General features: G+C 43.6%; 1 protein-coding gene across 1 annotated transcript in view; it reads right to left on the bottom strand.

The window, feature by feature from the left end:
- Positions 1-18478, bottom strand: part of LOC126474537 (uncharacterized) — a 183120-nt gene that overhangs the window by 32957 nt on the left and 131685 nt on the right. The window contains exon 4 of the mRNA XM_050102009.1: positions 7052-11351. Within this exon, the coding sequence (XP_049957966.1) occupies positions 7052-11351 (4300 nt within the window). The remainder of the gene's footprint in view (positions 1-7051; positions 11352-18478) is intronic.

Raw genomic sequence — 18478 nt, forward strand, 5'->3', positions numbered from 1 at the left:
CCAAGAGAAGCCTATTGTCCGTCACTGCCATCCACTCTTTCTCCCATGGTTTCATGACTCTCTGACTGAACAGCGAAATGACAGTCTGAAGGAGAATGGGGCATTGTGTCACGTCATTGGCGTCTCTTGCTTCTTGTGCATTTCCACAGATTCTCAAGTTCTCTGGTACCCAGTAGAATGATACATGTTTCCCTTGCTGCTGAAGAACAAAATGTCCTGAATTTTTGTATAATTTTCTCCGCTGGCTTGTATGGACATGAGATATTTTATACAGGTAGCAGATAGAAAGAGTGCAATGGAAGGCAGTGAGGTAGGTAATGGAAGCTACAAGAGGATAAGTAGTGCCACAGAAATGACAAGTAAACTAAAAAGAAATAGCCTTACACAAAGAAGTGAAAGTGCCATTTTTGAGGGAATTTACCAAACCTGTCTGAGTGAGAACGCATGGGAAGATATAGGACGTAGAATAGTCTCAGATGATGTGCACAAAGGAAAGAAATCCCTAATTCATTGTGTTAAATCCCAGAATAGCAATGAGGGTAAATATTCTGTGCTGATACAGGAGTAAACGATTGGAATTATTTTTCCAGGATATATACTAAGTCTTTTCCAGAAAGAATCACCATATTTAATACCTGGTTCTCAAACGGCAAAATGCCCGAGAATATGGAAATCAGCATAAGTGTCAATTTAGTAATAAGGAATAAAATTTACTTATAAAGTTAGGCTATTGTTACGTTCATCCCCATCACAACAGACGTATCTGTAAGTTAATAAAAATTAATGCGTAAGTGAAAATGGTGTAAATAAAATGATCTGTGGCGTTGATGGCAAGACTGCCCTCATAAAGGTACGCAGAGATGTGCTAACACAAGCGACACTAATTTTCTGCTGAGAGCAGAAAATTGAAATGAATTTTATGATGGACTTTCTGAAAGTTGGGTGAAACACGCTTATAATTGATTATGAACTTATAAAAATAGTTGTGGGAAGCTTAAATGTGTACTGCAAAAAGTTACATACTTGAAATTTCACAAACGAATTGTAATCAATAGCTTATAAGTAAACAGCCATGAATAAAAAGGTAGTTTTGAGCATGATAGCGCTTTACAAAGCAGGATCCCGTTGGAGGTGGTACACCGTTGCATTCCTCCGAACTTTGAACTGATCCAGCCAGTTGCGAAGGCACCTGCAGTTTAACGCGAATTTCGAGACATGGTGCAACTCGGCATGCTTCACATCATCAAACATTATCAGAGGTGGAGGAAGCGATAAGCGACAGATAAAAACCCCAGGATTGCTGGGGATCGAATCCAGTCCTTGGATTTATTGTTTGCCACTTCACCACTGATCCACAGAGCCAAATAAAACAAAAGACTAATAGAACTAGTTCTCATACCGAGGCCGTTTGCTACAGAGCAAGTGTCGACACGAACTTCATTTCGAATGGCCATTTGTGCTATATCCCCTAATACTCTTCTTTCATCGCGGTACGCCTTTATAACAAGAATAAGACCGAATACATCGAACAAGCGCCGAACTCTGATGTGACGGTAGTACATTGTCCCCAGGTTGTGCCTAATGGAAACTAACGAAGCTGCCTAATACATTTTTGAGCTACTACTGGTAAAATTTAAATTATACTAATTACCAACCCTTTAATGCTGGTGATAGTGACACGATTTGGCCTCACGTGGTTCGGTATAGACCTCGCAAATCATCTCCGCTATACACGGAATTAACGAACCATGAACGGATGCGCGACATAAGACTGAACGCGACAACAGAAGTACGTGTTTCCCATTCTTATTTTGGATCCAGACTTAGAACTGGCCTGGCTGTTTTAAACTGTAAATTTTTGCTTGTAAAATAGAGTAAATTTCATGTAACAAAGGTCAGTAAATGTTACTACATCTGCTCGTACAGTATCCAGCTGTTCTCAACATTAAAAAATGTATTTCCATATTACGTGATCGAAGGGCACCATTTTCTTCATTTTACAAGTGTGTCATTACGCTACTTAACGATCTATCGTAGCTACGATTGATCATTTACGTAAAGGTTTATTTATAGTATTTTACTCAAAATAAACAATCAGAAAATCAACAAGTAAAAAGAAGAAAAGGGGCTGAAATTTTGGCTGGGTTACATTTCATAATCATACTTCGTCAATAACAAGGCATCGTAGGCCTTCTAATATTTGAAGATCTCCATAAAGTAATGTGACTTTCCCAGATAAATGCCTTAGACAGAGATCAAAATAATAATAATACAGGCGGTATTTAATTACATGGTTAGTGAACTGGTAAGTAATAATACAGGCGGTATTTTATTATATGGTTGGCAAACTGGTAGATCTGTAATTCAAATCGTGATCGAGCAAGATAAAAGACAGGCACGAAACAAACGTAGTCACAGTTGTTACGCTAACAGATCTAACGCGCATTCTCCGTCATCATTTTATTTCCTACACGGTTGAACAACTATTTACAGAAGAAAGTGAGGACTAGTAGAAACCGATCTTTGAGAAGATCAGTTTGACTGCCGGAGAAATGTAAGAACACGCCATTCAACGCTCATCCTACGACTTATTTTAGAATACAGGTCTAAGAGAGGCAAATTTACGTTTATAGCGTTTGTAGATTAAGAAAAAGCTTTTGTCACTGTTGACTGGAGCAAATGCTTTAAAATTCTGCAGCACGAGGCGAAAAGTAAATGGAGCGGAAGGCTATCTACAACTATCCAGAAACCAGACTGCATTTGTAAGACGCTAAGAGAATTAAAGAGCAGGTGGGAGACAAGTTTGTGGCCTATCCCCAATATTATTCAATCTGTACGCTGACAAAGCAGTAAAGGGAACGGAGGAAAAATTTGGAAACGGAATTAAAGTTCAGGGAAAAGAGATGATATTTTGATTCTGCTGGAGACAGCAGAACATTCGGATGAGCAGTTGAACGAAGTGGATAGTGTCTTCAAAATTGGTTAAAAAATGTCTCTGAGCACTATGGGACTCAACTTCTGACGTCATTAGTCCCCTAGAACTTCGAACTAGTTAAACCTAACTAACCTAAGGACATCACACACATCCATGCCAGAGGCAGGATTCGAACCTGCGACCGTAGCGGTCTCGCGGTTCCAGACTGCAGCGCCTAGAACCGCAGGGCCACTTCGGCAGGCATTGGTTAAAAGATTAATATCAACAAAGTTAAAACAAGACTAACTGAATATAGTCGAATTAAAGAAACTGATGTTTACAGAATTAGCATAGGTAATCAAAAAAACTGGTTCAAATGGCTCTGAGCACTATGGGACTTAACATCTATGGGCATCAGTCCCCTAGAACTTAGAACTACTTAAACTTAACTAACCTAAGGACAGCACACAACACCCAGCCATCACGAGGCAGAGAAAATCCCTGACCCCGCCGGGAATCGAACCCGGGAACCCTGGTGTGGGAAGCGAGTACGCTACCGCACGACCACGAGATGCGGGCAGCATAGGTAATCGATGAGTTGTGCTATTTGGGACCGGCCGGAGTGGCCGTGCGGTTCTAGGCGCTACAGTCTGGAACCGAGCGACCGCTACGGTCGCAGGTTCGAATCCTGCCTCGGGCATGGATGGGTGTGATGTCCTTAGGTAAGTTAGGTTTAAATAGTTCTAAGTTCTAGGTAACTGATGACCTCAGAAGTTAAGTCGCATAGTGCTCAGAGGCTTTTTTTTTTTTTTTTTTTTTTTTTGTTTGGGCAGCAAATAAACAGCAGGGAAAATGTTTCTGAAAAGCGAAGTTTGTTAACATCGAATAAAATTTTAAGTGTTAGCAAGTGTTTTCTGGAGGGTTGTAAGCAGTCTACGCCTGTACGGAAGTGAAACGTAGACGATAAGCAGTTCGGATGATAAGAAAAGACGAGATTTTGAAGCGTGGTATAACAGTATAATGCTCAAGATTAGACTGGTAATCGAGTTATTAATGACAAGGTACTGAATCGAACCGGGGAGAAAAGGTGCTATATCTATGGTACCACTTGACTAAAAGAAAGGATCAGTGTATGAGACACATTCTAAGGCATCAAGGAATCATCAGTTTTGCTAATGGACGGAAACATATGTGGTAAAATTGTGAAGATATACGGTGGCTTGACTACAATAGAATGAAATGATCGTGTGCTATTGATGGCCGACAGTTCCCACCTGGGAAGTTTGGCCTCCGAGATGGAACTTTTTTCAACTGATGCCACATTAGGCGACTTGCGTATCGATGATGATGAAATGATGGCGAACACAACACGACACCCAGTCCCGGAGCGGAGAAAATCTCCGGCCAGGCCGAGAATCGAACCCGGGCCCATTGCATGGCAGTCAGACGTGCTACCCAGTTTGTTTATTTCTTTTCGTTTTCTTTGTTGTGTTTGGTGGAGGAGGACGTCACATGACACCCCTTCAAGTTCATCGTTGACCCCTTCACTCAGTTTATTTTACTTACTTTGATGCTACGAACCTACGCACGGTCTAATTCCGTAACGGAAGAATCTTATCCAACACGGAATTGTGTAGTCCTCTCTATCGAAATTTTTCTTGGACGTATCTTATCAGTTCCCAAACGTAAGAGCTGTCACTGCAGAAAGACTATCTCCGAGTGAGCTATTCAGAGCTCTTTACCTGAACATTTATATTACGCTCAGACAACCGGAGTCGCCGAGTAGTAGTAGACTGTCTCTACCGAGCTGCGTATCTCATTATACTTTTTCAGAACAGATTTACATTGTCATTTAATGGTGCTCTATATTATTCAGCAAACACAGTCAACAGCATTTACAGATCCTACAAAATTTCCAGTCATTAAAGTTAATCATAAAATTCACTTTCATATAACTACGAGATTACAGTCTGATAAGTAAGATCATGGTTCGCTTAATCAGTAGAAAAATGTATTTTAAAACAAACCAATACACCATACACCATTTATGAACAAAAGAATAATGCAGTTGCTATTACTAATAATTCCAGTCACCCGCAGCGTTGACAATTTCTTGGCATCTCCGAAGCGTGCTTGAAACCAAGTTACCCACGTATTCACGTCGAAGAGACCTCCAAATGCACAGAATTAGCGCTGACAGCTGTTTCGAAGTGAATCTCTTTTCCCTTGCAACATCTTCTTGATATAAGACCATACACTTTCAAAAGGGTTAGGGTCAGACGGCTGTGAGGGCCAATGCAGTACCCGCACACCTTTCTTCTTTTTCCAGTCACAGCAAAGACTGCCGCGATGCTTCCTGTCATTGTTCTCTTGCAGTTTCCAGTCTTTATTTTTGTGGATGGAGCAACGTTTGGCAATCGGCATCAAGCATCTCTGATAAACGCGACGCATAAGCTGCACCCATGTCTCTTCTTGCATAACGCAGCCAACAATTCAAAGTAAACTAATGCTTTATGGACACCGCATAAACGGTCTATTGACACACAGTCAACATGGGTTTAGAAAACATCGTTCCTGTGAAACACAACTAGCTCTTTATTCACATGGCCGGCCGCGGTGGTCTAGCGGTTCTGGCGCTGCAGTCCGGAACCGCGGGACTGCTACGGTCGCAGGTTCGAATCCTGCCTCGGGCATGGGTGTGTGTGATGTCCTTAGGTTAGTTAAGTTGAAGTAGTTCTAAGTTCTAGGGGACTTATGACCTAAGATGTTGAGTCCCATAGTGCTCAGAGCCATTTGAACCATTTTTTTTGTTCACATGAAGTGCTGAGTACTATTGACAAGGGGTTTCAGATCTATTCCGTATTTCTGGATTTCCGGGAGGCTTTTGACACTGTACCACCCGAGCGGCTCGTAGTGAAATTGCGTGCTTATGGAATATCGTCTCAGCTATGTGACTGGATTTGCGATTTCCTGTCAGAGACGTCACAGTTCGTAGTAATTGACGGAAAGTCATCGAGTAAAACAGAACTGATTTGTGGCGTTCCCCAAGGTAGTGTTATAGGCCCTTTGCTGTTCCTTATCTATATAAACGATTTGGGAGACAATCTGAGCAGCCGTCTTCGGTTGTTTGCGGATGACGCTGTCGTTTATCGACTAATGAAGTCATCAGAAGATCAAAATAAACTGCAAAACGATTTAGAAAAAATATCTGAATGGTGCTAAAAGTGGCAGTTGAACCTAAATAACGAAAAGGGTGACGTCATCCACATGAGTGCTAAAAGGAACTCGATAATCTTCGGCTACACGATAAATCAGTCTAATCTAAAACCGTAAATTCAACTATATACCTAGGTATTACAATTACGAACAACTTAAATTGGAAGGAACACATAGAAAATGTTGTGGGGAAGTCTAACCAAAGGCTGCGTTTTATTGGCAGGACACTTATAAATGTAACAGACTACTAAGGAGACTGCCTACACTACGTTTGTCCGTCCTATTTTAGAATATTGCTGCGTGATGTGAGATCCTTACCAGATAGGACTGACGGAGTACATCGAAAAAGTTCAAAGAAAGGCAGCACGTTTTGTAATATCGCGAAATATGGGAGAGAGTGTCACAGAAATGATGCAGGATTTGGGCTGGAAATCATTAAAATAAAGGCATTTTTCGTTGCGACTGTATCTTCTCACGAAATTCCAATCACTAACTTTCTCCTCCGAATGCGAAAATATTTTATTGACACCGACCTGCATAGGGAGGAACGATCACCACGATACAATAAGGGAAATCAGAGGCCGTACGGAAAGATATAGGTGTTCATTCTTTCCGCACGCTTTACGAGATTGGAGTAATAGAGAACTGTGAAGGTGGTTCGATGAACCCTCTGCCAGGCACTTGAATGTGATTTGCAGAGTATCCATATAGATGTAGATAAAGGAAAAATTTCCCTGCGTTGCGTTGTGAAAGAACTAGGGCGACATCTTTTACCATCTGTGTGTAATGTGGTCCACGCTCTTAGTAGACAGACTGTAAATCTGATTTTCAGTAGAAGAGATCAGGTGAAGTTGCAGATAAAGAAATGAACTTCAACAAAACAAAATAAAGGGAAGTGATGATTACTTGCTGCTATATTACCTGTGCTGAATAACGACACGAAGTCGTCGAACAGGGTGTTGCCGGCGCTGGCCGTGCTGTTGGCGTCCTCGTGGACGGTACTGCTGCGCTCATCTGCTCGGGCGCCGCCGTCTGCCGCCGAGAAAAGCGTCTGCAGTGGCAGCGTGGTCGCCGGCGTAGGCCTCACGACGAACCGCGGCGAGTGGAAGTCGAATTCTTGCGACTTGCCCTCACGGTACGACTCCCCCGGGGTGTACCTCCGCTGCGCTGTCGGCGTAGTCGTCCCTTCCAGTTGCTGCTGTTCCCAAGACGAGAGCGGTGTCACCACGTACACCCTCTCCTTTGTGATTGGCGAGATTGACACCTGCAGGTTGGTCCACGGCGCTTGCGTCGTCGGCGGTGGCGTAGTCGGCACTTCCGGCTCTGTATCAGTTTTCTGTCGCTCTTCTGCAGGTTCCGTGGTGACCTGTTCTTCTGCGGGCGTGACAGTGGCTGCAGTCGATGCGACCGTTGTAGTTAACACAGTCACGGCTTCTGGGAGTACTAGGTTATTCTCAAAAAACTTCCATTTGTGGTCCACAGGTTCGCTGACCCCGTTCGTCTCCTTCTGCGATGGTCTGTCGTACGCGTTGGCTGTAACTGCGTGGCTGTGGCTACCCGCAGCTTCGTGGTCGAAGAAACGACTAGAAATTGGGGGCGAACTGGAAGCAGTGCTCGGCTTCAGGGCAGGGACGGCAGTCGGTGCGAAAGGTTCCACATTCTGGTTGATATCGTCGTACGGCAGTGGTGTAGTCGTCAGGTACTCTTCTGGGATCTGCTTGGACGAAACTAAGCGGTGTCGGAGGGCACTGACTGGTGGTTTTGGTGTCGTCGTCTTGCGTTCCTCTGCTCTGTTGTGTTTGGAGTAGGCCAGTGCCGTCCATTCGTCAATGTTCTTCTGGAGCCGCAGAAGAGTGTCCTCAGTTACGTTCTTCACCTCCTCTTCACCGCGCAGTAGCTCACGAATGTTAGATGCGAAAATGTGTTGAATTTCTCCTGTCTTTGAGACTGTCTGGTGATTTTTCAGTTGTGGGTGGTTCTGAATGGTGACTTTCTGCGTCGCTGGTCTGGTTTCCTGATGCTGTTGGTAATCCTGTGAATTATCTGAAGGCTGCGAAATGTAAAACTGAGATGGGTAGCAGAAAATGTAGCCTTGCCAAGGTTTCTGTGGATCACTACAGTTGACTTGTGGGACAGGCCGCTGTTCTGATACGGCCACACCTTGGTTAGTTTGCGGTACGGGTGTCCACGGACCAGCATTCAGGTCCGCTGCATTCTGACTGCCTGCAGAGGGGAATTGAGCAAGGTCTTTGGACGATGTGTATGGAACTATTACTTGAATCTTCTTTGGCCTTTTGTGCCCCTGTTGAGGGGTCTGTTGGGTAGGTTCCTGCTGCGGCAGTGGTACTGGTGGGGGTGGATATAGCCCAGGACTGGAGAACGAAGCTACAGCACTACTGTCAGGGAGGTATTTGAAAGGTGGAGGACCTCCAGCGTTTGCCCATGGAGCACTGTAATCTTCAGCCGACTGTGACCAGATAGGTGGTGGATTGATGCCTGGAGGGTTCAGAAATTGAGCGGGAATGTCAGGTTTGTAGAGACTCTGGAACGCAATGAGTGGATTTCGAAAGGAATTCGGTGGTCTCACGAAGGAATCGTGTACTGGCCCTGGGCCAGGAGGAGGGACAGTTGGTGGGACGCTCTGAGGAGCAGTAGCGCCTTGTAACCCATTCTGGAAGGACACAAATACTGCCGTCTGTGTCGGACGGTTGGGAAATCCATTGGGAAATGGAGCTGTTGGTGGTGGAGCCTTCAGATTGTTGATCTGATAAATGAGTGATGCTCCTTGAGCAGACGTTTGCACCGATGGCTGTATATCGACAATGACTCTCTGGCCTTCTGGCGGCTTCACGAAGCCACTTTGGAGCAAAGATGGTGTTTTCTGTGATGGTAACACATTCTGGACCTGTGGAACCAAATAATAATTGTTTCCACTCTGCTGACGCGGCGGTTGTAGAAGCACGTTGGATTGTTGATGAAAATCTAGTCCAGATGTTTGCTCAAGAAGAGGCTGGTCGTTGGTCTGGCTATGGTCCTGACCATATACATTGTCTATGGAAGTACTGTGCTGTTGGGTACTCACACCAAACCCAGACTTATTATCCTTTGTTTGGCTTTGCACATCTTGTGGGAATGTAATGTTCTTGTTTCCTGCGTTAAACGAGTTCTCATTTGAATAATGGCTAGATGGTAAGGAGAATGACTGAGGGCTCTGGTGTGTGGTCCCGAGATAAAAATTATTCCCTTCCGATTTTAGGTCACTTCCTTCTGTTTGGTCCTTAACAACTGAGTTTACGTTGATGGGTTGCTTTATAGACCCACTTTGCTTCTGATCGCTCTGATCATTTTCTCCTTGCTGATTAACATTGTTACTCAGATTTCCAGAATCATCACCATTATGATTTTTATATCCTTCATTGCTCGTGCTCTGTGCAACCTGTTTTATATTTAGTTCGCCCTTCAGAACCGGTTTACCAATTACTATTTCTTCATTCTTCGGAAGATACTCAGGATTTTCCCTAACTTTCTGTTCTGCAGAATGGATGCTGTTTCCATCATTGTCAACTGGTGCATCTGGGGATACATCTACATAAGATGGAGACTGTATGACTTCTATTGGGTACTCAATTGAGGACACAAAATCTGCCAGTGGCACGCTCTTTATAACTTCTAGTTCATTTCCTCCATGCCCTTTGGTTTTGGTATGCTGAGTAAATTCAGATTCTAATGTATGCTGGTCAGTAAATGCATTATTTCCTGCCTCTGATATTGATGAGTGAGCTGTAGGTGGAGACGGCCAGTTAGGATTACTTGCTGGTATAAGGTGTACAGGAGACTGGTACAGTTGACTGTTCTGCCCTGGAGTGTTGATGGTAGGAGGATAAGATTCGGAAAGCAATGTTACAGACTTCACAACGTCCAGAGATTGGTCTCCTTCTGTTGAACCCCCGTAAATTCCATTTTGCGTTGCTGCAGCAGTCTGTTGATGTGACTGAGACGACGATATAATAGGTAAGTAAGCTGAACCTTGCTGGATGCTTCCTACTGTCGATGCAGAAGCTGTAGATTCTGATGCACCGTATTGTATGTTTGGAATCTGTAATAAGGGTGGAATAGGCGGAGGACCATAGTTGCCAGGAGATCCGTTTGAATTGGTATGTGAAGTGTGAATGTGCCCACTTTGTCCATTAGATCCACTTCCAATGTGTCCCTCTATGCCAACAGCTGCGTTTCCTGAATTGTAAGCAGAGGCATCAGGAATGTTCAGAGGTGGAGGTGGTACGTATGAGCTTGATGGTGACGGCAAATAAAGCCCACCTGATGATGCAGAAGAAGATGGAGGCAGATCTGATACTCCTCCTACAGACATCGGAACCCAAGGAACCCTGTTGCATGGATTGCAGTCCTTTTTTGGTGGTTTAGGATGACTGACAATTCCTGGAGATCGGGGTGGACCATACCCTGGCGATGGAGGCCTGTGAGATGTAAGTAGTCCTGGAGATCCATATGTTGGTGATGGTGGTCTTGATGGCCGGAGGGGCCCATGAAATATTGAAGATTGGCCACTGCTACCAGAAGGCTTTGGTGAGCCATAATGAATCGATGGAGGAGTTAATAGAGGTCCAGATATACTGGGAGGTTTCAGCGATATATAGCTGGCTGGGGAAGAAACAGATGGTCCACCGTGTGCATTGGTGGGAGGACCGTAATTACTTGTAGGTTTAGGTGGGCCGTAACTAGAGGAAGGGGTTTTGGGAGGTCCATACTGATTTGCTGGGGGCTTTGGCGATCGCAAATAGTCACTGCCTCCAAGATCAGGACGCTTTGACGGTTTTCCTTCAGGACGAGAGATGAAAAAGCCAGGTGGTGGGCCGCTGGGGAATTCATGTTGATTCGATGTCTTTGGAGGACCGTAATGAGTGGTAGGTGGCTTTGGAGGACCGTATTTGAATCTGGGTGGGCCATAGTTGGACTTGAGTGAACCATGTCGTCCATGGGAGCCGGATGGATGAGGCGGTGATGACGGTGGCGGCGGTCGACCGTAGTCCTCATGGTGCCCAGCTTCATCATCACCCGAGGAAAAGAACCATCGAGCTACCCTCTGCACAACAGAACGGGGTTCTGACGATGGCGAGGGAGGACGCAGGAACGTTACTGGTTGCGGAGGCTTCTCAGGCTCTGCGAAGGCTGCAGTAGCAAACAGCACCCATATCAGCGCCACCTGCAAAGGAAAAAGTGTAGTCAATGCACTGCAGTCCCACAGGAAAGCACTTTACTCAGATTTACAATGTCTAATAGGGTATGCTGCATATACTCTGTTCATCGCATATTCCCTTTCCAAATACGAATACATAACCGATTTTAGTTAGACACCTTAAACGGATCATTGTAGAATCGTTCCCTGGATACAACACTTAATATTTCTCAATGAAATTTTCCAGCTACCTGTCTTATATATTAATTACTAATTATACGTTACGGCAGTTGGATGTATCATAACATGAACTTAAGACAACAAATGGCGACAAAACATAATTTTGTTTGTTATACTGTGCAACGAGGTGTGTTCATTACACACATTTCAAAGTGAAAATAGAATAGTTACGAAATGATTGTTTTCCTTTTTCCATTTTACTCAGTGCGACGAAAATTTTAAAGAAAGAGATGGTAATGAACTGACGCAGAGGTGAGAGAACAGACAACGGAAATAATCTTGAATGTGTACTGTTACAACTGTGTCCTGCTGAATACTGTCTTCAGACGTTAGAAAAACATAACTTAGGCCAACAGTTCATAGCTTAGGCCTACAGTAATACATCGACTTCAGCTGAAAACTAATTAGAAGATGTTAATCTTTGACAGTAATTGTAGTCACAGCATAGCCGTGCACGCTATCCAGACATATTTTTTGCGAAACTTGATTAACAACATCTAAAGTCGTGAAATAACATTGAGCGTGGTTTTCTGTCACATTCGTCAAGACAAGCAATCATTACTTCCATACTTGAAGTCATGAATAACACCGTCAGTTGCGTGCTTGCATTTATTATTTATTTAATTGCGGTCGGTTTCGGTGGTCCCTTGCACGGTTGTCGGGCCCCCTCTATGGTACATGGTGGTCACATGACCAACGGTAATCATCACTATACAAGGGCCGAAAACATCGGCGTCCGCACATCTGCTCACGTGTGGTACGTCTAGTTGCAGCACTGGCTCCGTGCAAACGGAGAAACTGGAAGGGCTTACAAAATATTGAGACTGAGCAATTCGATGGTGTGTGAATTACAGAAGTGGGCCAATTAAAGTCGAGTAACTACCCAATGGAGAAGATACAAAGTGTTCATAGTAAATATTACGCCCACAATATGAATAAAGGTGCCATTTGGCAGATAACTCTATAATACCAGGCAGTTATAATTAAAGGCAGCTGTTCACAGAGGTCCTGTGTGGGCTGTAGTTATCTTCTGGCAGCCAAACTGGGTAGATATTCTGATGCAATAATGCGGAAGTGATTTATGATGGAAAAATTTAGTTCCAATTTTGGCCACCAGGTTCTAATCTGGCGCTGTGAACGCAAGAAAAACATGTAGAAATACGTATATGAAGATAGTAACTGTTCTCGAAAGAACAGGTACCATTGATGACCGTGCAGCTTCTCTAGAATAAATGATAATTAATTGAAACCCTCAGCTGCCGCCGGGTGTTATTGACAGACCTTGATGGGGACAGCTGGAAATGTGTGCCCCGACTGGGACCCGAACCCGGGATCTCCTGCTTACATGGCAGACGCTCTATCCATCTGAGACACCGAGGACACAGATGAATAGCGCGACTGCTGGGAATTATCCCTTGCACGCTGCTCGTGAGACCCACATTCCCAACTGTCCACAATCTACATACGTAATGTTCCTAATAGATACTGTGTCCTCGGTGGCTCAGATGGATAGAGCGTCTGCCGTGTAAGTAGGAGATCCCATGTTCGGGTCCAGTCGGGGCATACATTTTCAGCTGTCCCCGTCAAGGTATGTCAACAACACCTGTCGGCGTTTCAATTAATTGTCATTTACATGTAGAAATGTTTCCATATGTAATGAATTAGGAAAGGGACGTGGGCATAAAAGGTCAAACAAGTAAGAAGGGCATAACGTTCAAAAATGGTTCAAATGGCTCTGAGCACTATGGGACTTAACAGCTGCGGTCATCAACCCCTAGAACTTAGAACCACTTAAACCTAACTAACCTAAGGACATCACACACATCCATGGCCGAGGCAGGATTCGAACCTGCGACCGTAGCAGTCGCACGGTTCCGGACTGCGCGCCTAGAACCGCGAGACCACCGCGGCCGGCAGGCATAACGTTGATATTATTATTAGTCACAGCAGTATGAACATCGGAGACATCGACGAGATGCTACATGCGTAAAACGACGTGTTCAACAATTGCTCGCCGCAGTTCCGATGGAATATGAACAACTGTATACTCGCCATCAGATCAGGTAGAGACCGAACGTGTCCCTGGTGAATGCGTTCTTTTAAGTATCCCCAGAGACAATAATCACATGGATTCAGATCATCTGATCTTCCAAGCCATGCATCTGAGCAATCTCTGGAAGTAACACGTTCGTCGAAGGCTGCATTAAGCAGATCTTTCACTGAGTGAACGACATGAAGTGTTGCCTCACCTTCTATTAAAACCATGGTTTCCACACAGCTGCGCTCTTCCAAAGCAGGAATCACACGATGTACGAGGATGTCTCGATAACGTGCAAACGTCACGGTGCACCCGACAGGCTTTTTGACCGTATTCATTTCAAAAAAGGACGGACCAAGAATAGAGGTGCTTGTGGGTCCACATCATACAGTTACATACGGCAGTGCAGTGGCTCTTCGTGCACAACACGCACCCCAAATCTGGCAGTTCTGTGTATTCAGTGCTCCATCTAGTGTAAAATGTGCCTCGTCACTTCCATAGAATGTTGCCTAGTCACACGTCATGAACTTCGATCCACGTCATAATGCGAAGAGCAAGTTCAAATGGTTCAAAAGGCTCTAAGCACTATGAGACTTAACATCTGAGGTCATCAATCCCATAGACTTAGAACTACTTAAACCCAACTAACCTAAGGACGTCAGACACATCAATGCCTGAGGCAGGATTCGAACCTGCGACCGTAGCAAGAGCAGGTTCAGGACGTTGCTGCGGATCATGAGGCTTCAGTTGCTGTACCGTCTGGATCTTGTACGGGTATGAGGGTAAAGTAGACAGCAGAACTTCCCGTACTGTTGACCACGGGATGGACAACTCTCTTGACACTGCACGAACACTAGCGCTACCCAGGGCACGTGCTGCATGGTCAGTTAACAGCAACAGCAATCTCGTCAATAACATCCATCGGGATAGGAGTCCTTCCTCTTCCAGGTACCATATCAAGCTCACCCGTGTTATAAAATTTCGTCATAACTTTTTCTAAACAATTTAATGACATCGCGACTCTCCGCAGACCTTCAGTCAGCGATACTCTCTCAATGCAGAATTTTAATTGCTGCCGTTCACATAAAACAGTTTCAGTAACAGCGCATGGTCTCTGTTCACTCACGTTAGGGCTTGTCAAATGACAGCGTGGACGTCATACCGACATACAGTGTACAGTGCCAGATTTGCGCCTGGTGGCCACAATTGGAACAAACTTTTTTTTCATCGTAAATCGATTCTGCTTTAACGTATCAGCATATCAACCAAGTTTCGCTGCCATATGATAATTACAGCCCACGCTAGACCTCCGCGTGTTACTGCGTGTAATAAAGGGAAATGATACCACTGCAAAAAAAAAAGAAAAAAAAAGTGAACTTGCTCACAACTGTACTTCAGCGTTAGCAAAGAGAGAAGATAGCTTCAAAAGCTACCTCATTAAATGAATGACCATGAGTGGACGACAGAGCAGTTGCAAAAAGGCATACTACATTACAGCTTTAGAGAAAAAGAATGAAACATCAGAGTTCAAATGGCCGGTGGATTATTTACTCGAGACGAATTAACAGTCATTAAATAGTAAATAAATGACGAAAATGTCACAATGTCGCGCATTTGCGAAACTAATGTGAGGAAAAAGGAAGGAAGTAAGATTCCAAGTTTAGCTTCCCGCCGACTACGAAATCATTAGAGACGGAACATAGACGTAGATGGAGGCAGGATGGAGAAGGAAATCGGCCATGAGTTTAATAAAAGGGACCATCCCGGCATTTGCTCTAACCGATTTAGGGAAACCATGGATGGCCAGACGGCGATTTGAGCTGCAAAACTCCCAGATGCGAGTTATTTCTCACCACTGCGCCATCCCACTCGGACAAAGTTCCCATCAAACTTTATTTGTTGCTAGACGACCATTTGATAAAACTGCTCAATTTGTAAGAATGCCGAACTGTTCGCTGTTGTTGGTTCAAATGGCTCTGAGCACTAGGCGACTTAACTTCTGAGGTCATCAGTCGCCTAGAACTTAGAACTAATTAAACCTAACTAACCTAAGGACATCACACACATCCATGCCCGAGGCAGGATTCGAACCTGCGACCGTAGCGGTCACGCGGTTCCAGACTGAAGCGCCTTTAACCGCACGGCCGCTGTTGTTGACCACCTCTCTCTTTCGGAGTGGTAAACTCAACGGTGGAGCTGGTCTAACATCAACTTCAGTTTGCATTGTAAGGTAATATGGCAGATGAGTATTGTCTTCCTCACGAAAAGTGATCGAGCTGCGACTCAACGAACCGCCGGAGTCCTTCCACAACACTTCATTTCTTGTTGGCTGAAATCAGCAACCTTTTACTCCAACTGACAGCAAAGCGTGCCGTTAGGCTTTAAACATTATACAGAGGGTTCCAAAAGGATGCATCCGAATTTACAAGGCTATACTCTCTATATGATAGAACGAGAACGAAAATAGATATTCCAATAATGGAAATGTGAAGGTATGTGGGCACAGGAGTACCCAAAAACAAACAGTGGCCCTCAGTGGAAGATAAGTGGTGCGCTCTGATCTGCCATCATGTTATCTCGAGACAGTAAGATACGTATTGCTGTGCCCCAGGCCATGGTTAATCTGGTGCGGGAGAACTATACAAGCCAATAATAGTGAAGTTAGTCTGTGTATATTTCTCAATCTATAGCGAACAGAAAATGTGTGTTATCATACAAGACGACGTACTACTTAAGTGTGCCTTGAGGATCAGCGACCAAAATGTGATTAGAAGTGATATAAGTGGAGGTATAGTATTATTATCGGTCACGTAACAGGGCCTACCAATATTTGTAATGTTCAAATGTGTGTGAAATCTTATGGGACTTAACTGCTATGGTCATCAGTCCCTAAGCTTACACACCACTTAATCTCAATTATCCTAAGGACCAACACACACACCCATGCCCGAGAGAGAACTCGAACCTCCTCCGGGACCAGCCTCACAGTCCATGACTGCAGCGCCTAAGACCACTCGGCTAATCCCGCGCGGCGAATATTTGAAATGGGCTACTTGTGTTTGTAGAAGTAGAAGCAGTCTTGGTTGCTGCGATAGCACTAATAGCAGCAGATGACAAAGATAATAGCCTAATCAGTCAAAACGAAGCGAAATAAGCAAAAGCTATGGCTCATTTTCTGTGACGAGAGCGATACTGTAACTGAACTGCATGTAAAGTACCGTACAGGTAGCAATAGAAAGGGTAGAGGAATAGAAACGACGAAAAGTAATATGACAGATATAGTAAACTTAGTTAAACGTTCAGTCTAGAACAAAAGCACTCTAGGAATTGTTGTCGTAATGCGTTACGTAAACACAATCTGGCCTGCAACGGTTTGTAGTCATGATCAAGAAAGTGGACTGGAATGAATACATTAATCAAAATTATCAGTCCTATGTTCATAAGATCAATTACACTCTGGAAGCTCTATACGTTACACTGCATAAATCGTGTATTTGCTCAGTATATGTAACTATAACGAATACTGTCAGTTGGGGGGGGGGGGGGGGAGGGGAGGTATCTCTTCGTATTGGTTGAGTAGTGTAACGTTATTTCAGTTCAGATGGGATACGTTTCTACTTTGATCGAACCTCACTTGTGTATAGTGATTGGAAAGTTTCTTGGAGACCTTCCGTCTAATATACAACAAGCAAAATTAGTTCTGTGAATAGCCTCTCTCTAAATTTCAAAAAGACACAACATGTTCAGTTCTAGAGGTCAACGCCAATGGTCAGTGTAACAAGCGATGAAGAAATAATATCTAGGGTGGAAACCAAACATGTAGTGGTCCATATTGTTGAGAATTAAAACTGGGAAAGACACATTTCTGAAACTCTTAAAATAACTTAGTTGCCATATTTACACTTCAAGTGATTGCAAATCTTGGCTAGAGACAAATCAGTAAGTTGACATGTTTTGTGAATGTTCATTCAAATGTTGTTTCGGGGAAACTCATTTTCAAGAAAGAAAGTCTTTATTGCTCAAAAAGATACTGTAAGAATAATATTGGTTCACCCACAATCATCTTGCAGACATTTGTTTAAGCAGTTAGGCGTTCTGTCTACTGCTTCACAGTATATTCATTCCCTTATGAAGTCTGTTGTAAATAATCTTTTGCAGTTAAAATGTACAATGATGAATGTAGTTACAATTCCAGAAGAAAGAATGACATTCATTATCTCGTATTAAGGCTGTGTTTAGCGCAAAAAGCGCACGCAACAGTGTCACCTGACATAGGCTACAGCAAAGATAAATTCGAAAACAGTCTGAAGAATTTCCTCCATGACGACTGGTTGTCCCGTAGAAGAATTTCTGTTTTTGTAATGTGTTTAAAGGTGCATGGTAGGACTTATTGTTTCATGTCTGTAAGTAAAAATGAATAAACGGTGAGCTTGTTGCCATATCTACATGAGAATATGTAGTGTGAATGTAAAATGACTCGTCCCATATAAATACGATTAATCTTACAAATGACTCATGGAAAATGAAATAACTAACGAACTGATTAACTAGTTAAGAACTCAAGGTAGAATTCAATATAAGGCTTCTGAAACTCAATTACCGTTCAGTATCAAATCACTTCATTCGTGAGACTTATGTTCAGGTTATCGGGAATAAACTATATAAATAAAGTTGAAATACTTAAAGAATTTCATTTCGTCATTGAATTATTTCAGTCCTGCGGCATTTTTCCTCAAATAAACAGTTCAATATTTGTTAGTCTTAGGCGTTTATATTTCCGGCACAAGATTTCCGTGGTAACCCACCTGAACTGCAAACTGGTGTGTCTTTTAGGTATGTTTCTTGAAAAGGAACTAAAAAATGTTGTAATTTAATC

The sequence above is a fragment of the Schistocerca serialis genome, chromosome 4 (assembly GCF_023864345.2).
Source record: "Schistocerca serialis cubense isolate TAMUIC-IGC-003099 chromosome 4, iqSchSeri2.2, whole genome shotgun sequence".
In the NCBI taxonomy this organism is placed as follows: Eukaryota; Metazoa; Arthropoda; class Insecta; order Orthoptera; family Acrididae; genus Schistocerca; species Schistocerca serialis.